Source organism: Hemibagrus wyckioides, linkage group LG05 (assembly GCF_019097595.1).
Source record: "Hemibagrus wyckioides isolate EC202008001 linkage group LG05, SWU_Hwy_1.0, whole genome shotgun sequence".
Classification (NCBI taxonomy): domain Eukaryota; kingdom Metazoa; phylum Chordata; class Actinopteri; order Siluriformes; family Bagridae; genus Hemibagrus; species Hemibagrus wyckioides.
The window spans coordinates 10,740,434-10,766,233 of NC_080714.1; the positions used below are offsets into that span (position 1 = coordinate 10,740,434).

At 36.9% G+C, this 25,800-nt stretch overlaps 1 protein-coding gene across 2 annotated transcripts; it reads left to right on the forward strand.

Moving 5' to 3' along the window:
- Nucleotides 1-1,170: 1,170 nt before the first annotated feature.
- LOC131352905 (helicase ARIP4-like) lies at nucleotides 1,171-25,239 on the forward strand. Of its 2 annotated transcripts, XM_058389440.1 has the most exons (21): nucleotides 1,171-1,410; nucleotides 8,912-9,131; nucleotides 10,043-10,179; nucleotides 10,342-10,464; nucleotides 11,213-11,418; nucleotides 11,658-11,840; nucleotides 12,973-13,106; nucleotides 14,806-15,002; nucleotides 15,307-15,649; nucleotides 15,836-16,013; nucleotides 16,110-16,319; nucleotides 17,089-17,207; nucleotides 17,314-17,426; nucleotides 18,055-18,154; nucleotides 19,088-19,293; nucleotides 20,030-20,202; nucleotides 20,381-20,577; nucleotides 21,146-21,369; nucleotides 21,606-21,695; nucleotides 21,831-21,923; nucleotides 22,078-25,239. In XM_058389440.1, exons 1-21 carry the CDS (start codon nucleotides 1,377-1,379, stop codon nucleotides 22,959-22,961), a joined length of 4,164 nt encoding a protein of 1,387 aa, XP_058245423.1. In that variant the 5' UTR covers nucleotides 1,171-1,376; the 3' UTR covers nucleotides 22,962-25,239. The 2 variants fall into 2 exon arrangements, with proteins under 2 accessions (XP_058245423.1, XP_058245424.1); XM_058389441.1 differs by lacking the exons at nucleotides 1,171-1,410; nucleotides 8,912-9,131; nucleotides 10,043-10,179; nucleotides 11,213-11,418.
- The last annotated feature ends 561 nt before the right edge of the window (nucleotides 25,240-25,800 follow it).

A 25,800-nucleotide genomic window follows, 5' to 3' on the forward strand; every position in this document is an offset into this window, starting at 1 on the left:
AGCATACTGTTGACAAATATTTGACAGCATACTGTTATATATTTGGACAGAAATAACAATATAACAACAGTAGCAATAGAAATGATTGTTTTTGGCTCTGTACTTGGATTCAAAAGATAGTTATCCACAATTTGAGTTTATTCCCATTTATAAGAACCAAATACAGGAAAATGCATTGACAAGATTATATTCTACAAGTGTCTGGTAATGTACAAAAGGATTTTCCCTCTTCTGAAGTTTTGATAATGGAGTTGGGTAGCTCTGTAGATCCAACATCTCCCACAGGTATTAGAATCAATTTTCCCTTTAATTTGGTATTCATCTCTAAGAATCAGAGCCCTTCTATACATAGTCATCCCCTCATCTATCCATTAACCTAAGCTGCCCTAAGTCCTAGAAAAGTAATGCACATCTTCTGATTTGAGAATTCAAACAAGCGCTATATATAATTATATTTATACATTTAAGGGTCATGTAATGTCAGTCAGTTAACATAAACAGGTTGCTGTCACTGCCCTGCTCCACCGACAGACTGAGGAGCTCGTTCCTCCCCCATGCCATGCAACTCTTTAACTCCTGTCGGGGGGGAGTCAGTGCTGATATTACTTCCTGTCCTGAACTGTACTACAAACTGTACACTATGCACCATACACTCTGGTTTGCCGAGGACTCTTCAATATACTTAGATTTGCACAGGACTTGTTGAAAACACAGTTGTTGCACATACCCGGATTTTGCACCTTAGCTTATTATCTTATGTACCTTTAAATTTCTAGTATTTAGTATTTTTTTATTTAATAATTCAATTTATTTTTTATTTATTACCTTATTACCTATGTTTGTGGCTCTATCTAAAGTCAAGTTTCCTATCTTATAGGAAACTGTGTAGTGAAAAATCATCTGATTCAGAATACATAAGAAAGAATGTAAGAAGGCTTACTACTATCACCCTGATACAATTCCTAAATTTAAATCTCCAGAGGACAGTTAGCTAATACTACCCTGATACTGTGAGTGACACACAACTCCCTTTTCTCTTCTTATCCTCCTCCCTCTGCTGTGGAAAGTGTTACGAAAGGGTGAGGGGAAGTGAGGGTTGAAGGCTTATTAGTCGTTAACCCCCCTAGACAGGCCCCGGCACCAGCGTGAAGGATTATGTAAGGCGGCTGTAGTCCTTTTTCCTGGTCTGTGAGGCTGCAATTCACACTGAGTGCCGCAGAACACACACACACGAAAAATAAAGGAAGCATGGGAAGGGACAATTATCAGGACAGACAAAGGTAGAAACTGTGACAGAGGCAGACGTTGAACATAGTCAGTATCTAAAGAAGATTCATCTAGAGAGAGAAGGAGGTATTTATTAGGAACTGGACATCATGCTGCTGCTGGATGAGTCAGACTCTCTAACAGGTGCGTGACCTCATGACTTTTTCGTGACCTGCTTTTACACTGGTCAAATAACCCACTTTGAGTTTTGTATAGTTCTGTAGGTTTATATACAAACAATTCACGACTCAGATTCTAGAGTAACTTGTTTGTCTTACAAATTTAATTGATTTTCCAGCACAAGGAATAGTGTAAAATATGCAGGGCAGAGGGTCCTGTGATTTAAACAGGAATGGTGCTGATGAGAGAAAATCCGAAACGAGTGCATCGGATAACAAAACAGAGCACTGCTTTAAGACTTCAGTATTTTGGAATTAGGTAAATTTGCTGTCAAATGTTTGTCCATAAACTCTAGCTTGTTTTGAAAATTGCAGTATTTGTCGGAAAGAGTACCTGAATGAATCCGACGAAAAATGCACTTCTGCCTAGATTTTATATATATGTGTATATATATATATATATATATATATATATATATATATATATATATATATATATATATATATGTTTGGAATTAATTAATTTAAAGTGACCAGACAAACTGACTAATAATTGTAAGAACAATAAATCTAATTTAATGGTAGCTAAAAGTCTCCAAACCCCAGTTTGAAACCTACTTATCTAAGACTTGTACTGCATTATGACATATAGTAAATCAAGTCATTTCAGTCCTTTTTGTTGTCTTAGAATTTAATCATCGAGAAGGTTAGCTAGATGGCCTGTGCATCTCCTAATAACTAATTTGTTTCAGATGTTTATTCATCATGTAGTCATTTATTCAATCTATTGTCCAGTTAGAGAGAGGAACTCCATGTGAATGCAGTTCACAGTAGGGAATGTGCCATTAAAAGAATGACAAGAAATAGTATAATAGTATACGATTACACAGTGTTATTGTCTGGGTTATGAAAGTGTCAGAGCACATATCCATTCTGACCTGTGTGACACATTGGCCTAGTTTCTGGCCTTGGCGCAGCACACTGTCATACTCTCACTTTCTTTAACCTGTTCCAAAGTGGAAAGACTGAACACTAATGAACATAAATGAATGAATTACAAAAGCTGAGATCTAATAAGCTATAAGTAATAAGTATGGTTCTCATATAAATATATTTATTTGAGATAAATATAAATATGATTCTCAAAAGGTTGGTGGCAGTTTTGTTTAAAAACATTTATTTGTTTGAACATGGAGAAGTTATTTGTGACCATTTCCTCAGTAAGCACACATCTCACACTACATAGAAGCAAACAGGAAAAACAGAAACATTCCTATGTCTTAATTGTCTTTGGGATATACCTTTTGAGAGAGCATAGTCTTTTGAGATTCTGTAGAAACATTTGTAGAAATAGTCAGTGTTGTGTTTTGGTGCGTCCCTTCTTGATGAGTTCTGGTAATAATGAGGAAGTGGTACGTGCAGTACCTATGAACACAAACGTTGTGTAACAGCTATTGGTTCAGTTACGTAAGTGTCCCTGCTTCTCAAATCTAGCCCTATGTCAGTGCGTGTGTATGTGTGTGTGTGTGTGTGTGTGTGCGCGCGTGTGTGCTTGCCAGTAGGGTTTCAGAACAAGCTCAAAAGTAGTCCATCTTATTGTGGGACACTTATTTTGGAAAAGGGAGAAACATAATAGTTTTTCTCTTCTGTCTTCTCATACATTTCCTCACCATTATTACTACTGCAATTATCATACTTCACCCTCTAACCCCCAAAAGATATGTCAGCAAATTTATAACATGGAAGTCAGCGTTATAAAATATTGATATTTACAAAATATGACACCATATTTTGTTATTAATTTAAGCATTCACATGTCTACCAAAGTAGAACTTTTTGGGTATAATTCTAAAAGAAATGTTTGGTACAGAAACAAAAGAGAACACCCTATCCTCAGTGAAGCTTCTCTTCAGCTTGGAATATGAATAGCTCCAAATACCAATCTATTTTGTCACAAATCATGCACGAGTGTGTCAGGCAGCTAAAAACAAAGAAAAATTTCTTTTCTAATGAACTAGTAATGAACAAGTTATAATGAACAAGTTAAGTTCAACAGAGGAATGGCTAAAGAAGAAGAAAATCCCAAGTAGATCAATAACACAGATATTAGTTTTAAATATTTTTAGTAAGAGATATTAAAAATTTCATAAGTGGATGAACAGAACAGCGATTATCTTGTGTTGCATAATGCATCTGAGTGTAACTTATGTAACACGCCAACTGACTCTGGCTTCTAGCTTCTCAGACATTAGGTGTTGAACTCTGTGTGTAGGATGACCAGAAAGAAAATGTATATAAAACAATAAGATGGAAGTTAGATGGTAGTATATTTATTGTTAGCTAGAAGGTACAAAATAACTTGCACAAAATTTGCAAATTTGTTTGATTACAGAACACTTAATAGCCATTTATTTAAGGGTTTGCATATATATCTAAATAAGTCATAGTGCTGCATATCTTATATGATGGGTAAAGTTTATGGTAGGGCCTATATAATATACAGATACACACAATTTAGATGCAAGAAGTAATATGTGTTTTTTATCCCCTGGGTTTCTCTATATAGTAGTTATACTGTCTGGATTGAGTATACTTTGCAAAGTGACGTTGTGAGGGGACATGTGTTTGTGGCCATATGAATGTATATGCTCATTGGTTTGGTAGTGCTTTCTTTCTGGAAAAAGAGAGTTACAATGAGTCTGAAATATGGAGAACCAATTTTCATTATTCCCATACATGCTTAATGCATTTTGTGTTTAACAGTAAAGCCTTTATTCTGATCAGGGTTGCAGTGGATCCTGAGTCTATCCCAGGAACACTGGGTACGAGGCAGACCAGGACATCAATTTGATAGGTCTAAAAATACTATCAACCTGAAACTGTTAGAAATTAGTTACTGTCAGAGTTGGCACAGCAGCATAAGAAAAAGGTCAGAGGGGAATGCCCCCTAGAAAAACTAGGTAGATGTTTGGAAAAACATTGTCTGGTCTATTTCTCTCCAGTTTTACCAGTCTGTGTATCCTCAAACTCTGGTTCTTTCCTGGCAGAATTAGAAAACAGTTTCGTCTTCCACTGTTGTACTCCATACATCTCAAGTTCAAGAGTGCAGTTTTGGACCTGTGTCAGCATGATTTTATGCATGATTATGACATGAGTATACATGATTATCAGGTTGAACAGGTTTAACATGTTAAATAATACTAATATTAACTGGAATTTTGGATTTAATCAAAAGAACTTCAGAAATAATATTATATCTCAGACACACTTACTAACCAGATATTCTCACACAGCCACATCATCTTCTATGTCCCCAGCAGGTTGTGACAGTAAAAGTGCTGTAGGCTGCTGTTACATAAACAGTGCACCATGGTTGCATAACCCTCTGGCTTCTGAATGTACACTCACCCCCCCCCCTTCTCTCGCTCTCTCTCTCTCTCTCTCTCTCTCTCTCTGTCTCTCTCTCACGCTCTCTCTCTCCCTGTGATAGTTTCTCCAAATCGTCACTTTCTTTCATTAAGGAGAAGTAAGTTGTACAATATGTTATTAAAGTTTGTCCATATGAATAAAATGTGAAATATACTGACACTGAAATATACTGGCAAAAAATGTATTTTTTAAAAGCAATTTTATTAGGGTAATACAGATTAGTTTAGATTAAAGCAGTACTGTCGCTAATTAAAGCTTTATATATTTGTATTTATAACCTGTATTATCATCTGTATTTGTAACTAATACAGATTAATATTTATTGGAAATTATATAAATAAAAACATTTATTTTTACAACAGAATAGTCTTACTATTATTCACTGTGTATTCTCTATATTCAGGAAACAGCTTTATAGATTGATCTGACGTTGAAAAGAGATATAGAGTGGTAGCAATCATAAACTTTCTACTCATTATCTAATTTGCTGGTAAACATTTAGAATGACCATTATGAATAGTGCTTCGTGTTTGCTTGGCATTGTTTTGACCAAAGTAACTACAACCATGTATGCTGTGTTGAACATGAAAATATTTATTAAATTCAATCCCATGATATTAACTTCACTTCGAAGCAGATTGTATGTAATATATTTGATTGGAGGAGCTGATATACTGTATCAGATTTAGTGCCAGATAAAGCCTGTGCAACAGTGACTCATACGGAGTCCATCTAACTCCTTGACATAGTGATACAATCACTTATTTACCATTCAGTGTTTTTTGCAGCCAGTGATGTGTTTGCCTGTTTGTTGTGTGTATAGTCTGTTCTTGAGTTCAAATGTTTATCAGCCCTTATATAACATCTCTCTATGCCATTGTCTCGGTCACCATGGCATCACACAGTCGTCACCTCCTCATTCCTCTCCCTTGGATTACCATTGGGCGGTTTCCATGCTTTTGTTTGAGTATTGTTGCTATGTTGCTGTGCCTTTGCAAAAAATCACAGGGCTTGAAAATGGAAAGAAAGAAGGTTTCAGTTTTAAGCATAGAAATAGGTAGGAATAGGAATAGGTAACTAATTGCTTATTATCACTGTGCACCTATGTATGCTCTCACTCTGTTTTTGTGTGTTCATCTTTGGTCATCATCATTAAGGTATAATGCTGTTATAGTGAAGTAATATTAGGTATTGGCAGAAATTACATATTAAATTATTTTAAATGTATAGTCTATTAAATTGATATTCTGCATGAATAATGATATACCTGAATCAAAAAAAACTTTCTTTAACAAATATAATAGTGCTAGTATTCTAAAGTGAAGCATTAAAAAAGCAAAATAGCATACCACATCCATAATTAAGGAAAAAGATAGATAGACAGATAGTGAAGGCAGTACTGAGTGTTAGAGGCCTGATTAACCGATAAGACAGAAGGATGAGACATGGTGATATAGGCAGGGAACAGCTAGTTGCGTAAGTTACATGTCTTCATACATTCTACAAACTTCACACTAAGGAACATTGCTAGATTAGACAAAGAATAAGAACAAATCAGAACTATGAATACGCCACAATATGCCTAAAATGAATAAAAATACTTCTCTTTCTCCAAGCTTCATTTCGCTCTATTCCTATCCCTTATACTGTAATTTAGAAATGTCTTTAATCTGTTGTCTGAACTTTTTAGCTGTACCCATCACACACGTGCACACACACACACACACACACAGACACACACACCCCGACAACTTGGAAGTCATGTCAGGGACAGTTGGGCAGACACTGGCAGATTGCTTTCAGAGGGGCGGTTTATGTAACTTGTTTTCAGACTTGTAAAATATCAGCCCCCGTGCATTATATAAATAATTCATCTTCCCACACCTGATGTTTGTATACAAGCATGTATGTGTGGTATATGAACCTAAAGTTCAACTAATACAGTTTTTAATATCTTTAGAACATGTTCAGGATTAAAAAAGTGGGAACTGAAAATGAATGAGATAAGAAAATAAAAATTAAATTGCAGGAGAAGGGTCAAATATATCTTTTTATGCTGTATGATTGTTTCTGTCAATGTACATAGTTTGACTTCTGTGCAAATGTGGTCATTCTTGAGTGGTGCTGCTTATGTATGAGAAGTTATATAATAGGCTGAAAATTGTTAATAAGCCAACAGAAGGTCTATATGTATTCAAAACCTTTTTTTATGCATTCATCTTTCATTTGTCTTCAGTCAGTTTCAGGGATGTGGTTGTGGCATCTAGATAATATCCATTAGTTTGCTGAAGTTGTCCAGTGTACTAGGCAAGATGGATGGAAATGGAAAATGGGATGATGGAAGAATCTGCACTACTTGCCTTGATAACAAAGGACTAGAACATTTAATGAAATAAATCTGTGGATTAACTTATCATTTAAAATTTGCCATGACACAAAGAATGTAGTTTAAAAGATGCATTAAGAATTTTGAGGTGGTGACACTGATTTTGTCCCAAACAGAGAAGATGACAAATTCTGAATCAGAGCTATGCAAGGAATTATAAATTATTTATGTATTTTTCAACAAGAGTAAATTCTAAAGTTTTGAATCATTAAAGGGAAGATATGGGCTTAACCAAAATGATTTTTAAAGATACCATCAAGTAAAACATTATGTTGATTGTAACATTAAACGTGTCCCAGAAATTTCTCAGACAGGAATAGTAAAGGTGTCCTTAGCCTTATTGAGTAAGGCTCAATCATGTAAGAGGATTATTTCAAGGTTATATGTAGGACTTTAATCAAACTGGGCCTTATGTTAAATCTTATGTTAAAGACAAACTGATGGCAGAGGGGAATCTTGAGTATCTCAAGTGAGGATTTGGGGAAATCCACATGTTCAGACAGGTGGAGGGAATTCTGTTGTAAGAATATTATTAGGTTTTTTTATTACAACATCACAAAAAAGACATCAGTGATGCTGTCTGCTGGAGACTTTTGTGGGGAAAAGGAAGCAATATTTTCTGGATGTGCAGGATATTAACTTCATATTGGCAAGAGATTTAAAGGAATTTGGAAGCTGTTTTCAAGGATAATAATTCCATTTAATTATGAAATTCTATATTTGGGTAATATTTCATTTAAGGGATAGAACAACAATGATAAGAAATTGATTTTAATTCTTCTGGCAGCTAGTAAAAAAGTAATTACAAAAAAATGGTTAAAACCAGAGCCAAAACCACAGTCAACGATTGGCTTTGTAGTACACAATATATGTGATGGAAAAACTTTTTCTTTAAGGACCCATATAGATAATTTGGATTAAATGGACTGAACATATTAAACCAATACACACAGACATTTTTTGATTCATAATTAGTGTCACAAAACACCAGAGAAGAACAGGCAATGGAGTGATTAAACCCCGGAAGGGGTATGTTTATTGAGAACCAGAAAGCAGGTGGAAAGAGGGAGAGTGGAGAATACTCAGCTTTTAGGAGGAGACTGTGAGCCGGAGCTGGGGGGAGATGATCATGCCGTGTACGGAGGTGAGTGGAGTTGGGAAGAGCAGCGATCGTGGAAGCGGAAAAGGAGGAGAAGGTAGTTGTCGGGGAAAAACGGGGAAATAGTGGTGGCTATAGGGCTAATTCTAACGAACGTCAGCACGATATGGAGTCGGTGTCTAAACGAGACCAGACGGGGAAGAAGTGGAGAGAGTGCTCTTAAATAGGGGAGTGGAGGTGAGAAATAAATGAGGTGCAGGTGAACTAAATCAGTACTCGGAAGTGACAATTAGTGACAATTAGTTAGTAGGTATTTCTTTTAAGATATGAAAGAAATAGCTCGCCATGTTCTATTGTATATAGTTGCTGTTAAAAATAGGGAAAATACATATCATCTGTAAAATTAGAGGTTTCTGTTCCCCGGACTGATGGTAGAATTACCTGGTAATACTACTGTACTCACATTAACATAATTGTCCTTGTTGTATTATAAACATTATGCCTGCCTTGGTCATTGTATGTATTTCCCCACTGGAATAAAAAAAGAAAATGAATATGAAAATGAATATTTATCTGTTTCTCTCGTATTCTTCTCTTTCCTTAACCTTGCAGATCAGGATCAGAGTGTAGGCTACAGCTCTGAAAATGAATCTCAGGGTAGTGATTCTTTGCAATGGCACTGTGGCCTTCCCTCTTCCTCTCCCTCAGGTGAGACTCCAGCACAGATGCCATCTTACCCCCAGTCTCACCTGAAGGGCTGCAGTTCGAATCTTGACCTGGACAACCCCAAGAAGAGAATCTCAAAACCTGCTCATATGCGGAGGAACATCAGGTTTGTTTACAATCTTTAAAAGAAACCTAGCCAATACTAAGTACAGATAATTATGCTTATGTGCTAGATGGACCCCCACTGGCCACAAGCTTTGCCCTTTTGTTAAAAGGAACAGTTTAAAAACCAAATTTTTCAACACAACATTAGCTAGTTAGCCATTATTTATGCTATAATGGGAGCCACTTTAGTCAACAGCACACAACAAATAATTAATATGACTGGATTTGAAAGGGATGGTAAGGAATCCTCAAAAGAAAAAAAATCACTATTCAACAAAACCTGATGTTTCCTTTGCTTTCACACCTACATATTGTAACTTCAGCTAACATAACCCAGATAAAAGTATTTTACATCAAACATGATTTTATTGGTTATTCTAAATATAATTTAAACATGGTTCTAATAACTTAAAAACAGTTACATTATGATATTCACTGGTGGGAATTCTAACTATATTAGTAATCATAGTAACATAAACATTGAATAAAGTACAGAGGTCATGTGGCTGCAAGCAGGAGTTCACTGAACTGGGTTTGAGCTACAGTTTGGGTGAAAGTGTGGTTTATTCATGGCTTTGAAAATGATAAAATCATGGTCACTGTATGAAAACAAACAAAACTTCTGTCAAAAGTTCTGTCATGTGGAACTAGATCTATGCATTTCAATTAAGTATTTTACATTTTTTAATCTATCTATCTATCTATCTATCTATCTATCTATCTATCTATCTATCTATCTATCTATCTATCTATATATCTATCTGTCTGTCTGTCTGTCTGTCTGTCTGTCTGTCTGTCTATCTATCTATCTATCTATCTATCTATCTATCTATCTATCTATCTATCTATCTATCTGTTGAATTAATCAAAAATTGATTGATTAAACAATTAATTTTATCTATCTACCCACAGGAAGTTGTTGAAAGAGCATCACTTGGATGCAGTAACTAAAGTGGCCCAGCTAGAAGAGTCAGAGAGACGCAAGCGCCTAGATCAACAGAGAAACAACCTTACTGTAGCTCCTGGGTTTGCGTACAAACACACACTAGGTAATAAACATGTACATATAGTGTCATAAATGCAAATAAAAATAACAGCAAATGCCAATATGCATTTCATCATAATTCACTGCCTGTGAAGACATCTGATATTTGTACCTGTTAGTGTTTAGACAAAGTTAGTTATGGTAATGAATGTTTCTGTTTCTTCAGGGGATCTGTGTGCAAGTATGACTTATGGCCCCAAGGAAAGTGCAGTATGTGTGCAAACAAGCAACAGAAGTGTCACACCCAACACCGAAGTGACAGCGCTCCAAACAAGTACTGCTAAAAGTGGTAAGAAATATTTACACACCTTTTATTTTATGCACAAGACAAATGTAAGTGTTCAGTAAATTACATCTAGGGTGTATTCATGTGTGTGTGTGTGTGTGTGTGTGTGTGTACATGCATAGAGGTCAAAATTGAAGAGATGGTGAAAGAAGCTAAAAGTACAAAATGTTCTGATTCCCAACCACTCATAGTGTCACACTTGGCAAGGTTCTGTGTGTGTGTGTGTGTGTGTGTGTGAGAGAGAGAGAGAGAGAGAGAGAGAAACTGGGCCTGTGTAATAGGTGTGTTTGTTAATGGTTGAGTGCCAGGTGCCATCTTTGCCTAGGTTACATAATCTTCTTTTTATGGTTTAGTCAAGCCTGTGTAAGCGCCATTAACCAACTTATATAAACCATGCATACATACACACATGCACACACACAAATTCTTGTATGTTCTCCCTACGTGTGCAAGGGGTCGCAAGAGTGGGCCAACTGGTCCACACAACAACTTGGCACAGGTTTTACACCAGATGCCCTTCCTGACACTACCCTCCCATTTTTTCTGGGCTTGGGACCGGCACTTCTTCCAGGGGCTGGGGTTTGGGCACTGGCTAGGCCTTCTGCATGGAAGAAAACCTACCACTGCCCCTAAACAAATTCTTGTGTTCACACACAAAAAAACCTGTATAACTTCTAGGGCTGAGAAAGGTGCATGAGTTGCAAATATGTAAATGATAGTATATAAAGTGTGTGTGTGTGTGTTTCTGTAGACCAAAGTTCAGATGGGAACACCGTCTCATGCTTCATCAGCAAATTGGCTAATGAGGATAATAGTGAGAGCAGTGGTATGCATCTTAACGATGCTGTCAACCAACCAAATGCTCAAGGGCAGGTCCTCATCAATGTCAATCACCCAGATGATGAAAGTGACATCTACCTCTCCCCTCAACTTGCCCATATTGTCAAACCTCATCAGGTGATCTGTCAAACAGTTAGTTATGAACATATATTTATCAACATAACCGAGTATATAGTATACAGGTAATGTAAATATAAAATGAGCATAAAATCACAATTTCACTCAGTTGTTCTATTATCTTTCTTTGTCTTTTCTCACTTTCTCTTTGCTTGCTTTTATTCACACTGACTTCCACTTTTGCTTTCTCCTCTTTTTGGCCCTCCCTCCCATTGTGTCATTCAATCTCTGTCATTCAGATTGGAGGAATCCGGTTTCTATACAATAACCTGGTTGAGTCACAGAAGCGTTTTAAAAGCACCCCTGGTTTTGGCTGTATCCTGGCTCACAGCATGGGCCTGGGTAAAACTCTACAGGTCATCTCTTTCATCGACATCCTACTGCGCCACACCGGAGCTCACACCGTGCTCGTCATCGTCCCTGTGAGTGTCTGTTTGTGTGCCTAAGTCTGTTTCTGTGTATGTGTGTGGCTGTGTGTGTGCATGAGGGTCTGTTTGATCATGTGTTACACTGTGTTGCCAGTTTATGTGTTGCTAGTTTCCACCCACAATCATACAAATTGTACATACTACAAAGCACACATTATGGAAGTGTTAGTATTCAGCTTAGCTTTGAACGAGCTGTTACTTAAACATGGAAAATGACACTGATGATCCACATTAAAAGCAGTATGTAGACCAGTGTGTCCAAAAGGAGAATTTTGAGAATAATCCAAGAAAACAATTGTGCATGGGGGAATTGCATTAAACTTGGTATGTAGACGGTCATTGAGGAATACAGCAGTTCTTGGTTTTGTGCCACTATATCTAGAGACTACCTTAATTGTATGCAAAGACCAAGCTTCCCACTGGAAAATCAAAATCGTTCCATTGATCCTCATTGGATAACTCAGAATTTGGTGCAAGCAACATGGATTTTCCAGATTTGTGCAGCATTTATAGGCTGATAGGAGCGGTTTGCTGCTGTAGTGAATTTTCATGTTGGACACATATAAAAGGTCTTGACACAAACTAAATATTATCTGAATGGATGCATTAACTTTGCCATTGACCAAATTCATAGCTACTGATGGTCGACACTTCTGGCTTAATAATACATAATAATAAGGCAAATTACAAGGCAAAGTATAATTAGGCAAAAACAAGCCAAAGTATAATCTCCAAATGGTTCTAGTCCTGCATAATTTAAATGCCAAAAGCATCATTGGGATGAGGTGGAATTAACAGCAAGACTATGCAGATGTCAAATTTTCAGCTAACGTGCGTTTCCACTTTGTATCCCCTGGTACTCATACTCAATGCGGCCAGCATCTGCCTATGCTTACGATAATTCTGCTCTAAATGCCACATGAGGTGCAGCAATACTAGATGGGTGTACCTAAACTGGCAACTGAGTGTATTTGCAGCATTTTACATAATCGCACATGTACATAACTTGATCTCTATCCATCCCTGTCTCTCACCTCCCTTTCTCAATCTGTCACTCTGTCATTCCTCTTTTTGCATGTTTTTTTTATTTTTCCCCATTATTCTTGCCTCTAAATAATTACTTCAGGTGAACACACTACATAACTGGTTGGCGGAGTTTAATCTCTGGGACCCGCCTGCTGAAGCCCTGCCACCCGACAATGACCCTGGCCACATTACGCCACGTAATTTTAAGGTGCACATCCTTAATGACGAGCACAAGTAAGTGAAAATGACATTCCTTAACATACATGCCCATTTTCATAAACACATTACAGTCCCATTAACAGCATTAACATATTTCACTCGTAGTTGAATAAGTTAGGAATAAAATATGATGTGTTGGTGTGATGCTACCACTCCAAATATGATTATTTTCAAAGAACACCACACCATGAAGTGATTTATCACTTACTTACCACATCAGTGTGTGAACAATTACAGTTCTTTATCTAATTAAAGGATGTCCATGACACTGGTTAGTGTCTGTTATTACTTATATTTAAAGACTATAAACAGTTGTTCCCTCAACAGCCTCACTTACCTTATTTAATAAGGTAAACGATGCAGCTTGTCACGTTACTAAAAAGCTCAAGTCCATTCTAAATATGTTTCAGTATTGGAAAAATTAAAATTACAGCTTTACAATAATGACAATTCATGGATGTCTCTGAGTTCATATATGCCAAAGAGGGCAGATACCACTTTCCTTTAAGTGTGTTACACTGCCCTTTGATGCAGCATGAGGAGCAGTGTGTGGAGTGTCCATTAAACAAATGCGTGTTTAAGTTGTTCCTATAGAAATGGCATTATTAGGTTGAGTACATTAAAATAAGCCTTGCTCATGGAACTGTGCTGTGGTTAATAAATGGTCAAAGTTAATAGATAATAGTTAATAGTTATCTTCAAAGTTAACAGATACATATTAATAACCCTATATTTTAACCTGTATTTTAAGGCTAGTATTTTTTATTACTATTACTGTTTGTCCACAATTGTAAGGTTGTCTGAAACTGCAGTAAAGTTATCCATTACATTGATCACAGCTCATCTTAATAATCTAACACCATAATATTAAGTTCAAAAACTCATCTCAACAAAGTAACACCTAAACCAGTTATGTGTGATTTCTTACTGCCTGTGCTATCCTTTGTGTCTTTCCTTTTGGGTTTTAACTGTTCTCCTGAGACTGTAACTTAGAACTTGATGAATTTATATGCTCTAATGTGCTCTCAATGGATTTTAGCTAACATATGGGCCTCCCTCAAGGAGATGAGGGATGACTAATTCTGAACCTTAAAAAAGCCAAAAACTTGTGCTCAGTTTTAAAAAACAAGAGTGGAGATGGCTCGCTCCACCTCCATAAACGTCTGCAGCATGGAGCATAAGGACCCTCACTGGGTTGATTAATGTTTGATGATTCACTTTTCACAGTTTGATATCTCCGAGCGAGTTTTCCTGCCCACTCACATCTGCTCCATGGCCCACTTCTCTCTCTCTCTCTCTCTCTCTCTCTCTCTCTCTCTCTCTCCCTCTCTCTCTCTCTCTCTCTCTCTCTTTCTTCTCTCTTTCTATTTTACTTTTTTTTCTCTCTATCTTCCCTCAAAGGTACCACTCTAAAAGACTACATTTTACTTTGCTTTGTTTTTTATTTTGCTCTCTCTACATCACTTTATTTGCTAATGCACACATACATATTCATTCACACTGCATGGTGAGGAACAGTGACATTACATGGCCACCTACTGAAAAATATTTATTTATTTCTGCACTGAGGGTTTCTGTAACCAGTTATAGGTCCAAGACATTTGTGCATAGTACAGACGTTGCAGAATACAATATTTACGTATCTCACAATGTTGTCTAGTATAAGGCTAAACTCATTCTATTTTTCTGGATTTGTTTATGTGGACCTCCACAGGACCACAAGCAGCCGTGCTAAGGTTGTTGAAGCCTGGTACAGAGACGGTGGTGTGCTGCTAATGGGATATGAGATGTATCGCCTACTCTCGCTCAAGAAGAGCTTTGTCACTGGGCGAAAGAAGAAGAACAGAAATACACATGAACAAGCTATTATTGAGATAGATAAGGAGGACCACCAGCAGGAGCTAATGAAAGGTCAGTTTTACAGTAAATGTTAATCATTACATACTTTATTTATGCAGTAGAGGTATGATGCTAACATGGCTATGCAAACATCTTCCTTACATTTTCTATTATAATCATCCAGACTGTATGCAGAAATCATCACGTTTTGTTGCCATACAGAAAAAATCAGCAATACTTTATTTTTTAATTTGTTACTTTTTTCTGTTGTTTATATGAATTATAGATAATAATTTGTCATATATTGGCAGAACCTGCTGAAGCTACAATATTTTTATCATTCTACCTTTTTACACATTATTATTTATATCTGTAGGCATTGAGAGGGCTCTTGCTCAGCCTGGTCCAGATGTGGTGGTCTGTGATGAGGGTCATCGAATTAAGAATTGGCATGCCAGCACTTCACGGGCTCTGAAGGGCATTGGGACGCGTCGGCGGCTAGTCCTGACAGGCTACCCACTCCAAAACAACTTGTATGAGTACTGGTGCATGGTGGATTTTGTGCGTCCCGGCTTCCTGGGAACAAGGCCTGAGTTCAGCAACATGTTTGTGCGGCCAATTCTGAATGGACAGTGTGTGGACAGCACACCTGAAGATGTGCAGCTCATGCGCTACCGCAGCCATGTGCTACACAGTCTGCTTGAAGGCTTTGTACAAAGGTAAAGTATTTTCCTAGACAGTACATTAACACTGCATCATACATTACTTTGAATGCGTGCTGTTATAAATGCCAAGAAAAATGTACCCAGTAAATTGGTCAAATATAAGTCCCTAAGATGAAGACCATCATGTTGGTGATTATAATTTTGTGATGTGTGGCTGTGTATGTTTATGTTGTTTTAAAGACGTGGACATGATGTGCTATACTCCCAGCTGCCACAGAAACAGGAGCATGTGATTTTGGTGCGTCTTACAGCATTGCAGCGTGCCCTCTATGTTGAATTCATGAATCGCTTTAGAGAGGCTGGAAATGCTGGCTGGCTTAGCCTTAACCCACTTAAAGCCTTCTGTGTCTGCTGCAAGGTGAGTGTTCATATGTACATATATGAATATATATGTATATGCTAAAGGATTTTTTTTTTGCTTATTTTTGCATCTGGTTTGTTTGTGTGTGGATAGATCTGGAACCACCCTGACATTCTCTTTGAGGCACTTCAAAGGGAGAATATGGCAAATGAGCAGGATCTGGACCTGGATGACATCACTGCTAGCAATGCTCACTGTTCATCCAGTCAAAGGGCTAAGCCCAGTGAATCAGGCAGCAGTCAAGGAGAACTGACTCTAAATCGGCTGCAGGAAAAAAACAATCAGGTTATTACATATGAATGGGTAAGTTTTAAACTTTATAAATTAGGCTCTGAAAGTCTGGGGCCATGAGTTAATAAAAAAAGATTAATAAATATTTTGGCAACCTGTAATTCTTAAGCAAGGTTATGGCATTATTTACTAAGTCATACTTATTAAGTCAAATTATTTCGTGCAGAACACTTGTCTAAATATATATACGTGACAAAATAAAGGAAAAGCTTGTGGTCATGTTATACTGTAGAGGGTATTTTTGGGTCCTATTGCACCATTATAGGGAAGGGGCACTGCAAATTAGTAAGTTTTCTGTCTAAACACCTTTATCCAATGGTGAAACATTTCTTTCCCGATGGTCATGGTTTCTTCAAGAATTACATTGTCTCCATTCGTATTGGAAGAAAAAACTCATTGAAATGTTTGATGAAATGAGTATAAAAGTAATGTGAATCATATGCTATGGCTTCAGTCAGATCTTAACCCAATTAAAGACCCCCAACCACCATCATTAACACATAGCAATTGAGAGAGTATCTTTTAGAATTGTGTTTAATCCTCCCAGTACAATTCCAGTAACTTGCGGAATATTTGCCGAAGTTCACTGAAACTGTTCTGATGGCTCATTACATACCATCAATTTGTCACTTCCCTAGGCACAATGCTGGATCTAGTGTTACCACCATCCCCACTTTCCTTTTTAATATACATTATAATTTCTTATAATGATGATCTTAAAAAGGTATTAGATAGCATTCATAACGAATGGAGAGCTAACTCAATCTAATGCTTTTCTCAGGCAAAAGACATCATGGCAGGTTACACGAAAGGCATCTTAGAAAATTCCGCTAAGATGGTGTTGTTTTTTCACATAATTGAGGAAAGCATTAAGAGTGGAGACAAGGTCTTGGTTTTCAGGTACACACACTTATGGACACATATGTATACTACATATATTGGTGGTCCTTTGTTTAATCTCTCTGTGCTTCTCTCTTATTCACTCAAACACGCTAATTCTGTGTAGCCAGAGTCTATCTACACTTACAGTCATTGAAGAATTCCTGGTCAAGAGAACGATGCCTGACTATAGTGGAAATGGTGTGAAGCAGACCTGGGTCCGCAATGTCAACTACTATAGTAAGCTTCTGTCGTTTTAAATTACCAATCTTTACTTAAAGTGTTTAATAGACCACTTTTCGGTCAAAAAAAACCATAATGAAGCCTGTTAGGCATTATCTTCCATAACTGAAGCAATTTTGTCTGTCAAACTGTGGCAAAATCTCTAAGATTAGTAAACTAGCCAATGCTGTGATAAAACTGTATAAAATGTACTTGAGATCACGGATCCAATTTTTTAAAAAGCAAAGAGTTGTTATGCCAAAATTGACTTTGACCTTTTTGTACTATAGTAAAAAAAAAATTGAATTACAATAAAACAAAAATCAGGAAACAAAACTACTATAAAAAATAATGACTTGAATTACATTGTCTGATTCTCTCTATTGCCATCTGTTAGTGTTCTTTATTTGGTGGATTTAGTAATTGTACTGGAGTATGTATTTGGAATATATATAAAATAGTTTATTTCACCTCTGTGTTGAGTTCAAATTTGCATATTTTGTAATTTTGTTTATGAAGTTCCCACAGAATTCTGGATTTAGAAGATGGATATGGAAAGTTCTTATCACAAATGTGACATAGATAAAGTAAATTAACACAAATATGTTGTGTGTGAAAGAGATAATGATTTTTAAATCATTTTCAGGGCTGGATGGAAGCACTTCAGTTTCAGAACGAGAGAGGCTAATTAACCAGTTTAATGATGTGACAAACAATTCTGTTTGGCTTTTTCTACTGTCCACCAGGTATGATGTACAAATACTCTCATCTTACTATCAGCCTTTGTGATCCTCAGCTTTTTCTGTTCTCACTTGAATCTTATTGCACACATATCTCTAGTTATGGTTGTAACACTGGTTCTATGAACCTTGAATAAGCACCAGGGACAGTTAGAATCACCTTGATACCTTCTTATTTGTTAGAGCATGCCAAGACTTTTAAACACGACGTGAGGTATGATTGTGTATATGCAATAAATACCCCTGTCTTACAGCCAAACTTCCCTTGAATCTTTTTCTTACCAGGTTGGTGGTTGGTAGTGGATATTTTGTAGTTCACTGAATCATAGTTATATACATAACTAATGTTGCATTTCATTCCTCTGAACTGCCAGGGCAGTGAGAGTCACCTGGACAGAGGTATGCCAAAAATATGTGGGGACTAATCAGTAGGGTAATCAGAGATGAGTGCCACACACACATATATCAGCACAGTTTTTCTTTGGCAGTATAATAAGGTCCAAGAGGAGGAAATGATCCTGCCTCATGTCCCACCTGCTTCTTGTGGTGGCACATAGGAATCAATTGTCCAAGTACTACAATATTTTGATGCCACTGTCAGAAACAAGCCCACTGTTCTATAAAAAAAAAAACAAAGTGTATAACTTTTTTCCACAGCATTTTACACAGAATGGCACCAAGGAACTTACCAGAGCAGAAGAGAAATTGCTGATAAGATAAAAAGGTGGCCTACCCCAAGCTTGGGGGAACAGGAACAAGGAAAAAAGAAGAAAGTGATATATGGCTTTATGACTGCTTGATTTATTGCAAATACTCCATCATACATCACTTCATGACTATTTTGCATGGTCCTGGCAGGCATGCATAGTAGCCAGGTATTTCTAGCAACCACTGGTAGGTTGAAATTGAACCTCTGCTTATAATTTTGCATATGTGCAGGGCTGGCTGTCTTGGCGTGAACTTGATTGGTGCTAATCGTGTAGTGGTTTTTGATGCCTCTTGGAATCCATGCCATGATGCTCAAGCTGTGTGCCGTGTCTATCGCTATGGGCAATGCAAGCCATGCCACATCTACAGACTTGTGTCGGACTTCACCTTGGAAAAGAAAATTTACGACAGGCAGATCTCCAAACAAGGAATGTCTGGTAAGATTTTAGAACAAGCTTTAAGCTTGGTATATAAATATTTGATATATAACATTGTGGTGCAATGTGTAGAATGTTTTGCTTCATTCCATGACATTGGAATTGACTTAAATATCACTTAACCGTGGGAATTGAAACATGGAAGTGGATGCAGGAGCAAGTGGAAAAGGCTTTAGCAAATACTGTGGAAAACAGTCCAATGCACAAGGCAAAGTAACTAGAAAAGGTAAAGTTTGGATGATCAGCAAATTGATTATAACTGGCTAGGGCAAGAACACAGAAAACAAAAACTATAATCAAAAACATGTGAGCTAGAAACACAAAACAGGAAACAATGCTTGGTATAGCAAGATTGCAAGGATACAACACTGGCATCAACAGAAGCTAGACAAAGACATTGTGTGAAACAGGAACTTAAATAAGGTGACTAATTAGCAAACACAGAAAGGGTGAGCACAATGAACAGAGAAAATTAAACATTCAGCCAAAGATGGCATAAACTCAAAAGTGCTGGGGTGTCCTCTGGTGGTCTGACAGGAAAGTGTCACAAATACCAGTGAAAGAAATAAACACAACAGAGTATTTTATTGTATGTATGTGGTTGTTGTGCACATGTGAATTGAATTCCTAGGAATTTCTGTAATCAATATCACCTACAATCACATTTTTGTATCCTATTGTAAAAATCCATTATAGATGGAGAATTTTCACCCAGCTGCTTACCTTTCTCTTTCAGATCGCGTGATAGATGACTTCAATCCTGTTTTGACATTCACACGGCGGGAAGTAGAGTCTCTGCTGCACTCTGTGGAAGATGAGTCTGAACCATTACACTCTGTCCACCCTCAGGAAGACATGGATATAGTCCTCAGGAAAGCCTGTATGAAATACCCCCACCTTATTACCAAGGTAACACTACCATAGCTGCACACCTTTACATGCTCCTGAATACAAATATGACATGAATTGTAAGGAACCACTCACACAAAAATAAGGAATTGGTGCAGAACCTCATGCTCATGAAAACAGAAGCTCATTTCACCTTACTTTTAAGAATGCCAAAAGTTACTTTTGTACTTTCCTATAGCAACCCTTTCACCATGAGTCCTTACTGATGGACCGACAAGACCTCAAACTCACAAAGGAGGAGAAGGAAGCAGCCAAGAAGAGCTATGAGAATGAGAAGAAGGCATCAGTGCCCTACACACGTCCATCATATGCACACTACTACCCAGCTAGTGACCAAAGCCTTACCAACATCCCTGCCTTCAGCCAGAGAAATTGGTGAGGGTTAAGGCATTTCTCTTATAGCCTACTAACATTTTGTGTAATGAATTTATATTTATTTAATTCTACTCTGTCAGCTATAGAGACAATCACAAAATTTGTATTCAAGAGTTTTTGAAACAGTACATAATGATCTAAACAGACAATTTCTTTCAAAGTTTCAGATGGAAAGATTCAGGATGGGTAGTTGTCTACATTTATAAAAAGCATTTATTAAGTTTGACTGATCAAGTTAATATGAAATCTAGCCTGTTTTCCTGAGTTGATGTGCTTATTTCTATGCAATATTTATGAATTTATCTGACTAAAATTATTACAATTTTAATTTACTTTCACAAATCCCTGAACTTAACAACCTGAACGAATACAAGCAAATTAAAAAGACTGCTGATAATAAACACTGATTTTAATTCAGAGGACCACTGAAAACACTTCCAGTTATAATCAATAACAACCAGTTATGTTGTAATCACAACCAAAGTTGGAGCTAAATTAATTAAATAATTTGGTTTAGCATAATGTTCAAACCTTATTAACACTACACCACCCCCGTACCCCAAATTAGGCGGCCTCCTTTACAGCCGGAGGATAAACCAGGAGCCAGTATTCACCTGCCACAGACAACCCAAAAGCCCACAATGCACCAAAAGGAAGGCCAGAAGGCAGACCAGAAGGAAAGCCAGGGTTCTGCCACTTCCATGGGATCAGACTCCAAATCTGCTCTCAATTTTCCAGTCACCTACCTGCAGAAAGCAGGAGTCTTTGTACAGAAGACTGTCACCACTACAGGTGTGTATGTATACAAACTCATATATTGTACAATTTTATAACAGGCACTATATTTAGATTTTGTCTGAACCATACAACTCTAATGTACAACTCAGTGTTTTTTGTTGTTGTTGTTTGTTTTGGTGGATGGAATGCAATAACATGTTTTCTGCAATAATCACATTGACCTAAGCCAGTAAGAAGGTTTATGGAAACAAAATACTATTTGACTAATTTATCTTCTTTGTAATGTTCAGATATTGTGATTCCTGGTACAAACAATTCAGCAGAAACACAAACCAAGATAAGTGCAGGTGAAAGCATTCACATCATCAGAGGAACTAAAGGTAATAATTCCTCACTACACCTTCTTTTAGCAGTAAGATAAATTTCTTTCTGAATATTTGCCGGTTGTTATTCCCTTTACCTTACATATTTGACTGACCTTATACTGACATGCATCTTTTTATGCCTTTTTCCAGGAACCTACATTCGGACATCAGATGGAAGAATCTTTGCCATCCGTGCAGTGAGAAAATCTAGACAAGATGAAGAGAGTACAAACACAAAGAAAGGTATCATGTCATTTTACTTCCTGCCTGTAGTTGTATCTCTGTTGCTTCACCTGTATTATTAGAAGACAGACAAGAGTATATTCACTTATAAAAAGCTCCTTCATCTTTGACCCCTTTCACTGTATAAATCAAACATTTTCTCATTCTGTCATAGATATGCCACCCTCACTGGAGAACTCCATCAGTAAGAGCACCAGTGGTATTGTGTCCCCTGATGACATGTCAAAAGTCTTAACTCCCAAAGCCACGACTCGACCTCTCTCTCCAGATACACCAGAAATCCTAAGTGAGCTTCATCGTTACACCAAAGTGCCACCTCTGCCTCCCTTAGGAGTGGCCAATCCAGACAAAGCCTCAGAAAATGGAGTTATTATGATTCTGCCTCAAAACAACACTGCCTCACCAGGCATGGAGGTGCCACTGGACCTAAGGGGCACAAAGCGCAAGTCCACATCACCTTCTACCAATGAATATTTGTCTAAGCAGCCAACTCCAGAAACAAGAAGTTCTGTTCCATCTTCAGGACAGAATTATCCTTTCACAGGCACTTATGGTTTAAATTCCACCAGAAATCCTGGTGTAAACTGTGCCCTACACAGCTCTTTCAGCTCCATGTGGTCACCCTATTTCCAGCCACAAGTTCCTATAGCTGAGCACCAACTCATGTTCCAGGTCTCTACAGATACCTACAGTCTTAGAGACAAGGCCTTGCTTAGCTCCCGTACATCCTCTAGTACTACAGCAACTTCCTCCTCCTCTATTCCTTCATCATGCCTGATGAGGCATGAAGTACCAGGGATGATGGCACCGACATTCTTGTCACAATATGGGCAACCACTGGGTGTGTACTCATCCACACTAATGCCTCAAGGGACTCCAGAACAGTCAGGATCTAGCTTCTTGCCTCAGTATAAGTTCGCTGGCCCACAAGGTGGTGCTCATGAGTCTTGTCTTGTAACAGATAATGGAGCAAGATCTGAGGACAACAGCTGTATTTGCGACAATCATGAGGATGTAATTGCATTCTTAAACCAGTAAGAGAAGACCCATTTTGCAGATTAAGGAAAAATTGTTTTATTATGAGAACCTCATAGGTCATCTGCAAATATTGGTAGCAACGTTTTGGAGGTTGGAGGCTGCCTGTGGATAGTGTGGGGGATTGTGTCTACAATTGTGGACAAAGTGAAAAAAATCTTTATGCTGAATATTTTATTTAAAACAAATTTATACATGTTGAGGTCAACAAAGTCCTGTACTGTTTGAGAATCTGAACGATTTCATCTGTAAGAGTTTATATGCTATTTAACAGTTGATGGTACAGATAATTAACTTGATGAGTAAATTAGTAAGTGAGACTTTATGTTCAAAAATGTTTAAATATAAGTGTTTTTAAATTGTCATTTATTTGTGCTGTGGAAGTGGCTGTTATAGTTATGACCCGAAAACAGGTTTTAAAATTTGACCATATTTTCCAACATGAGTAAGTAAGACAAAGCCTTGAACAGGGGTGGAAAATACTTTTGTAATTGTATTTTGGCATATTTTTTACTCTACATTACATTCCCGGACAAAAACACTTACTGGTTAAGCTGTACCCTTTCATTTAGACATACAAAATATTTGTTACAAAACAATTAATGACTATGCTCGTCGCATCCAATCAAGTTCATGAATGTAGAAAAAAAAATATCAAGAATTGTTATTTCTGAATAAGTATGTTACAAAACTGCAGTGTCTAATTTGAGGATGAACAGCCCAGCCCTACCTCAGCGAAATGTTTCCATATGCTAGAGGGAGCAACGTCTTGTATTTGAAAAGTAATTGTCTCCTTTGCCTCCCTAGAAGGCATCTCCATCTAATTTGAAGTAGATTTATCTACATTATCTTCATTTGCTAATGTGAATAAAGTCGTTATATATGACCAGTTCAGTATCAATATCAGTACCTAACATACATAAATTGGCTAGGCAGCAAGTCAGATTCTAGCTTATGTTAAATGTCTGTTATGTATATAATATTTTACTTCTGAATAATGCATTAGAAAAATACATAGAACTAGTCATGCAGATGAGCAGCAAGGATTTGCTAGATGATGTTTCAAGCAAAATAGTGTAGTTGCTTGAAATAAAAGTTAAATTAACATCATACAGTTAAGTAGATACAGTAAGTAAAAAAAAGTAATGAAAGTAATAGGTAAGTGGATAAATAATGAAATTTACTTTTCACATGAAAACATGATTAACTTAATTTCATTGTTTACATATTGCTTACAGTTAATTATTTAAATACTTTAGACGTTTAATTGTAAGAGCAGCACAATGCTTTACTTTCACTTGAGTATATTTTTGGTTGGAGACCTCCTCTTTTATTAAGTAAGGTTTTGATTTGATATTTATATTTAAATACAATTTCTCACTACGTTTTCCACCCTTGACCTTGAGGAATTACAAACATGAGGTGATATGAAACATGTCTATAGCCATGACTGATTGGACAATATTTTAAAAGTCCAGTGAAACAAGAAACATAATGTATCTTTACTCCAGCCTTTGCTGCAGTCGTGCACAGACAGATATTAGACTGACGACTACATTCGTTGTTGACTACATGAAATAGTAACACATTCCCTTTCTAAAACATGTCCAGTGATGTCACCTGTTGTTGTGAACATTTTAAACATTTTTTAGACTGGTCACAAGCAGGTGAGCTCTTGCTGCATGTGGTCCAGGATATAGGAAGAAGTTATTCATATTTCATATTAAAATCGCATGACACTGAGCTCACATGAAAGAACATGTGTATGCTAAAACTCTGATGCCTTGTGCTGCTGTCTCACTGAATGTAGTGGTGCGGGTGAATGGTTCAGGAGCATGTGTGCTCCAAATTCAGCCTGTAGTTTTGTACAAGTTTAAACATAACGTTGCCTAGGCTACTACTTATGGGACACTTTTTTTTTCTTTTTTCTTTTTACCTTCTGCACTGCCTGGTCTGCTAAATAATTCATTCTTTTTTTCTGTAATGATGCACTAATGTGTAAAAATTAGCAAAGAAAATTAATTGTTTTGTGTAGATCACAAAAAAGGTACCAAAATTTGATTTTCCTCTGCCTAACTGTTTTAAGTTAACCAGATCCACTAGATTTCTTCCCATTTTCTATTACTTTGGGGAAAGGAAAATGATTGGTTAATAACTTTTTTTTTCCATTTCCAAAAATACCGAGAATTTTGTTCTAGCCAAATTTAAGTGACCTAAACTTTTACACCAAATAAGAATACTGCAAAAGCGGTATAGTATAATGTTTAAGGTTAACACCATCTTACCTCATTTTTATATTTGTATGTGGCATTTCTTGTTGTGTTTACAAGCAACGTCATGGTCCTGATCATCCGTTTTCCACACTGCTCCTTTTTTGGTGTAAACATCCACATTATTTTGCTTTCATTTCATTAGACATCGGTTCAGAAAATTGTATCTTCTATGTGACATTTTCTTATCTAGATGTCTGATGTCGTTCTTCTCATTTGTGTTGATCATGATCTTTTCCTTCAATATTTTATAAAAATTAATTTATTGTATTGATACATATTTATTCATTTGTATTTTTATTTTGAAAGGTTTTTTTTATGTGGGGTTTGTTTTCTCACAGTAAAATGATTGAAGGTGTGTGTGTGTGTGTGTTTGTAAATTTTTTTGCCACTTGATTGAATCACGTGAAACTCACTGGCCATTGAACGAAGGTATGTTATGATCTGCTTTGCTTAAATTACTGACAGCATCAGTGATGAACATTTTTTGAATGTCCCAGTGTTTCTTTGCTTATTACTCGACTTGAGGTAATTATAGAATGGGTTTAGTGTAGGGGCAGATGTTTAATATG

Bases quoted from the DNA above. Each gene is read 5' to 3' on its own strand.
- LOC131352905 (XM_058389440.1), top strand. From the start codon at position 1,377: ATGCTGCTGCTGGATGAGTCAGACTCTCTAACAG. The intron at 11,419-11,657 runs GTGATCTGTCAA...TCTGTCATTCAG, and splicing joins ATATTGTCAAACCTCATCAG to ATTGGAGGAATCCGGTTTCT. The intron at 16,320-17,088 runs GTAAGTTTTAAA...TGCTTTTCTCAG, and splicing joins AGGTTATTACATATGAATGG to GCAAAAGACATCATGGCAGG.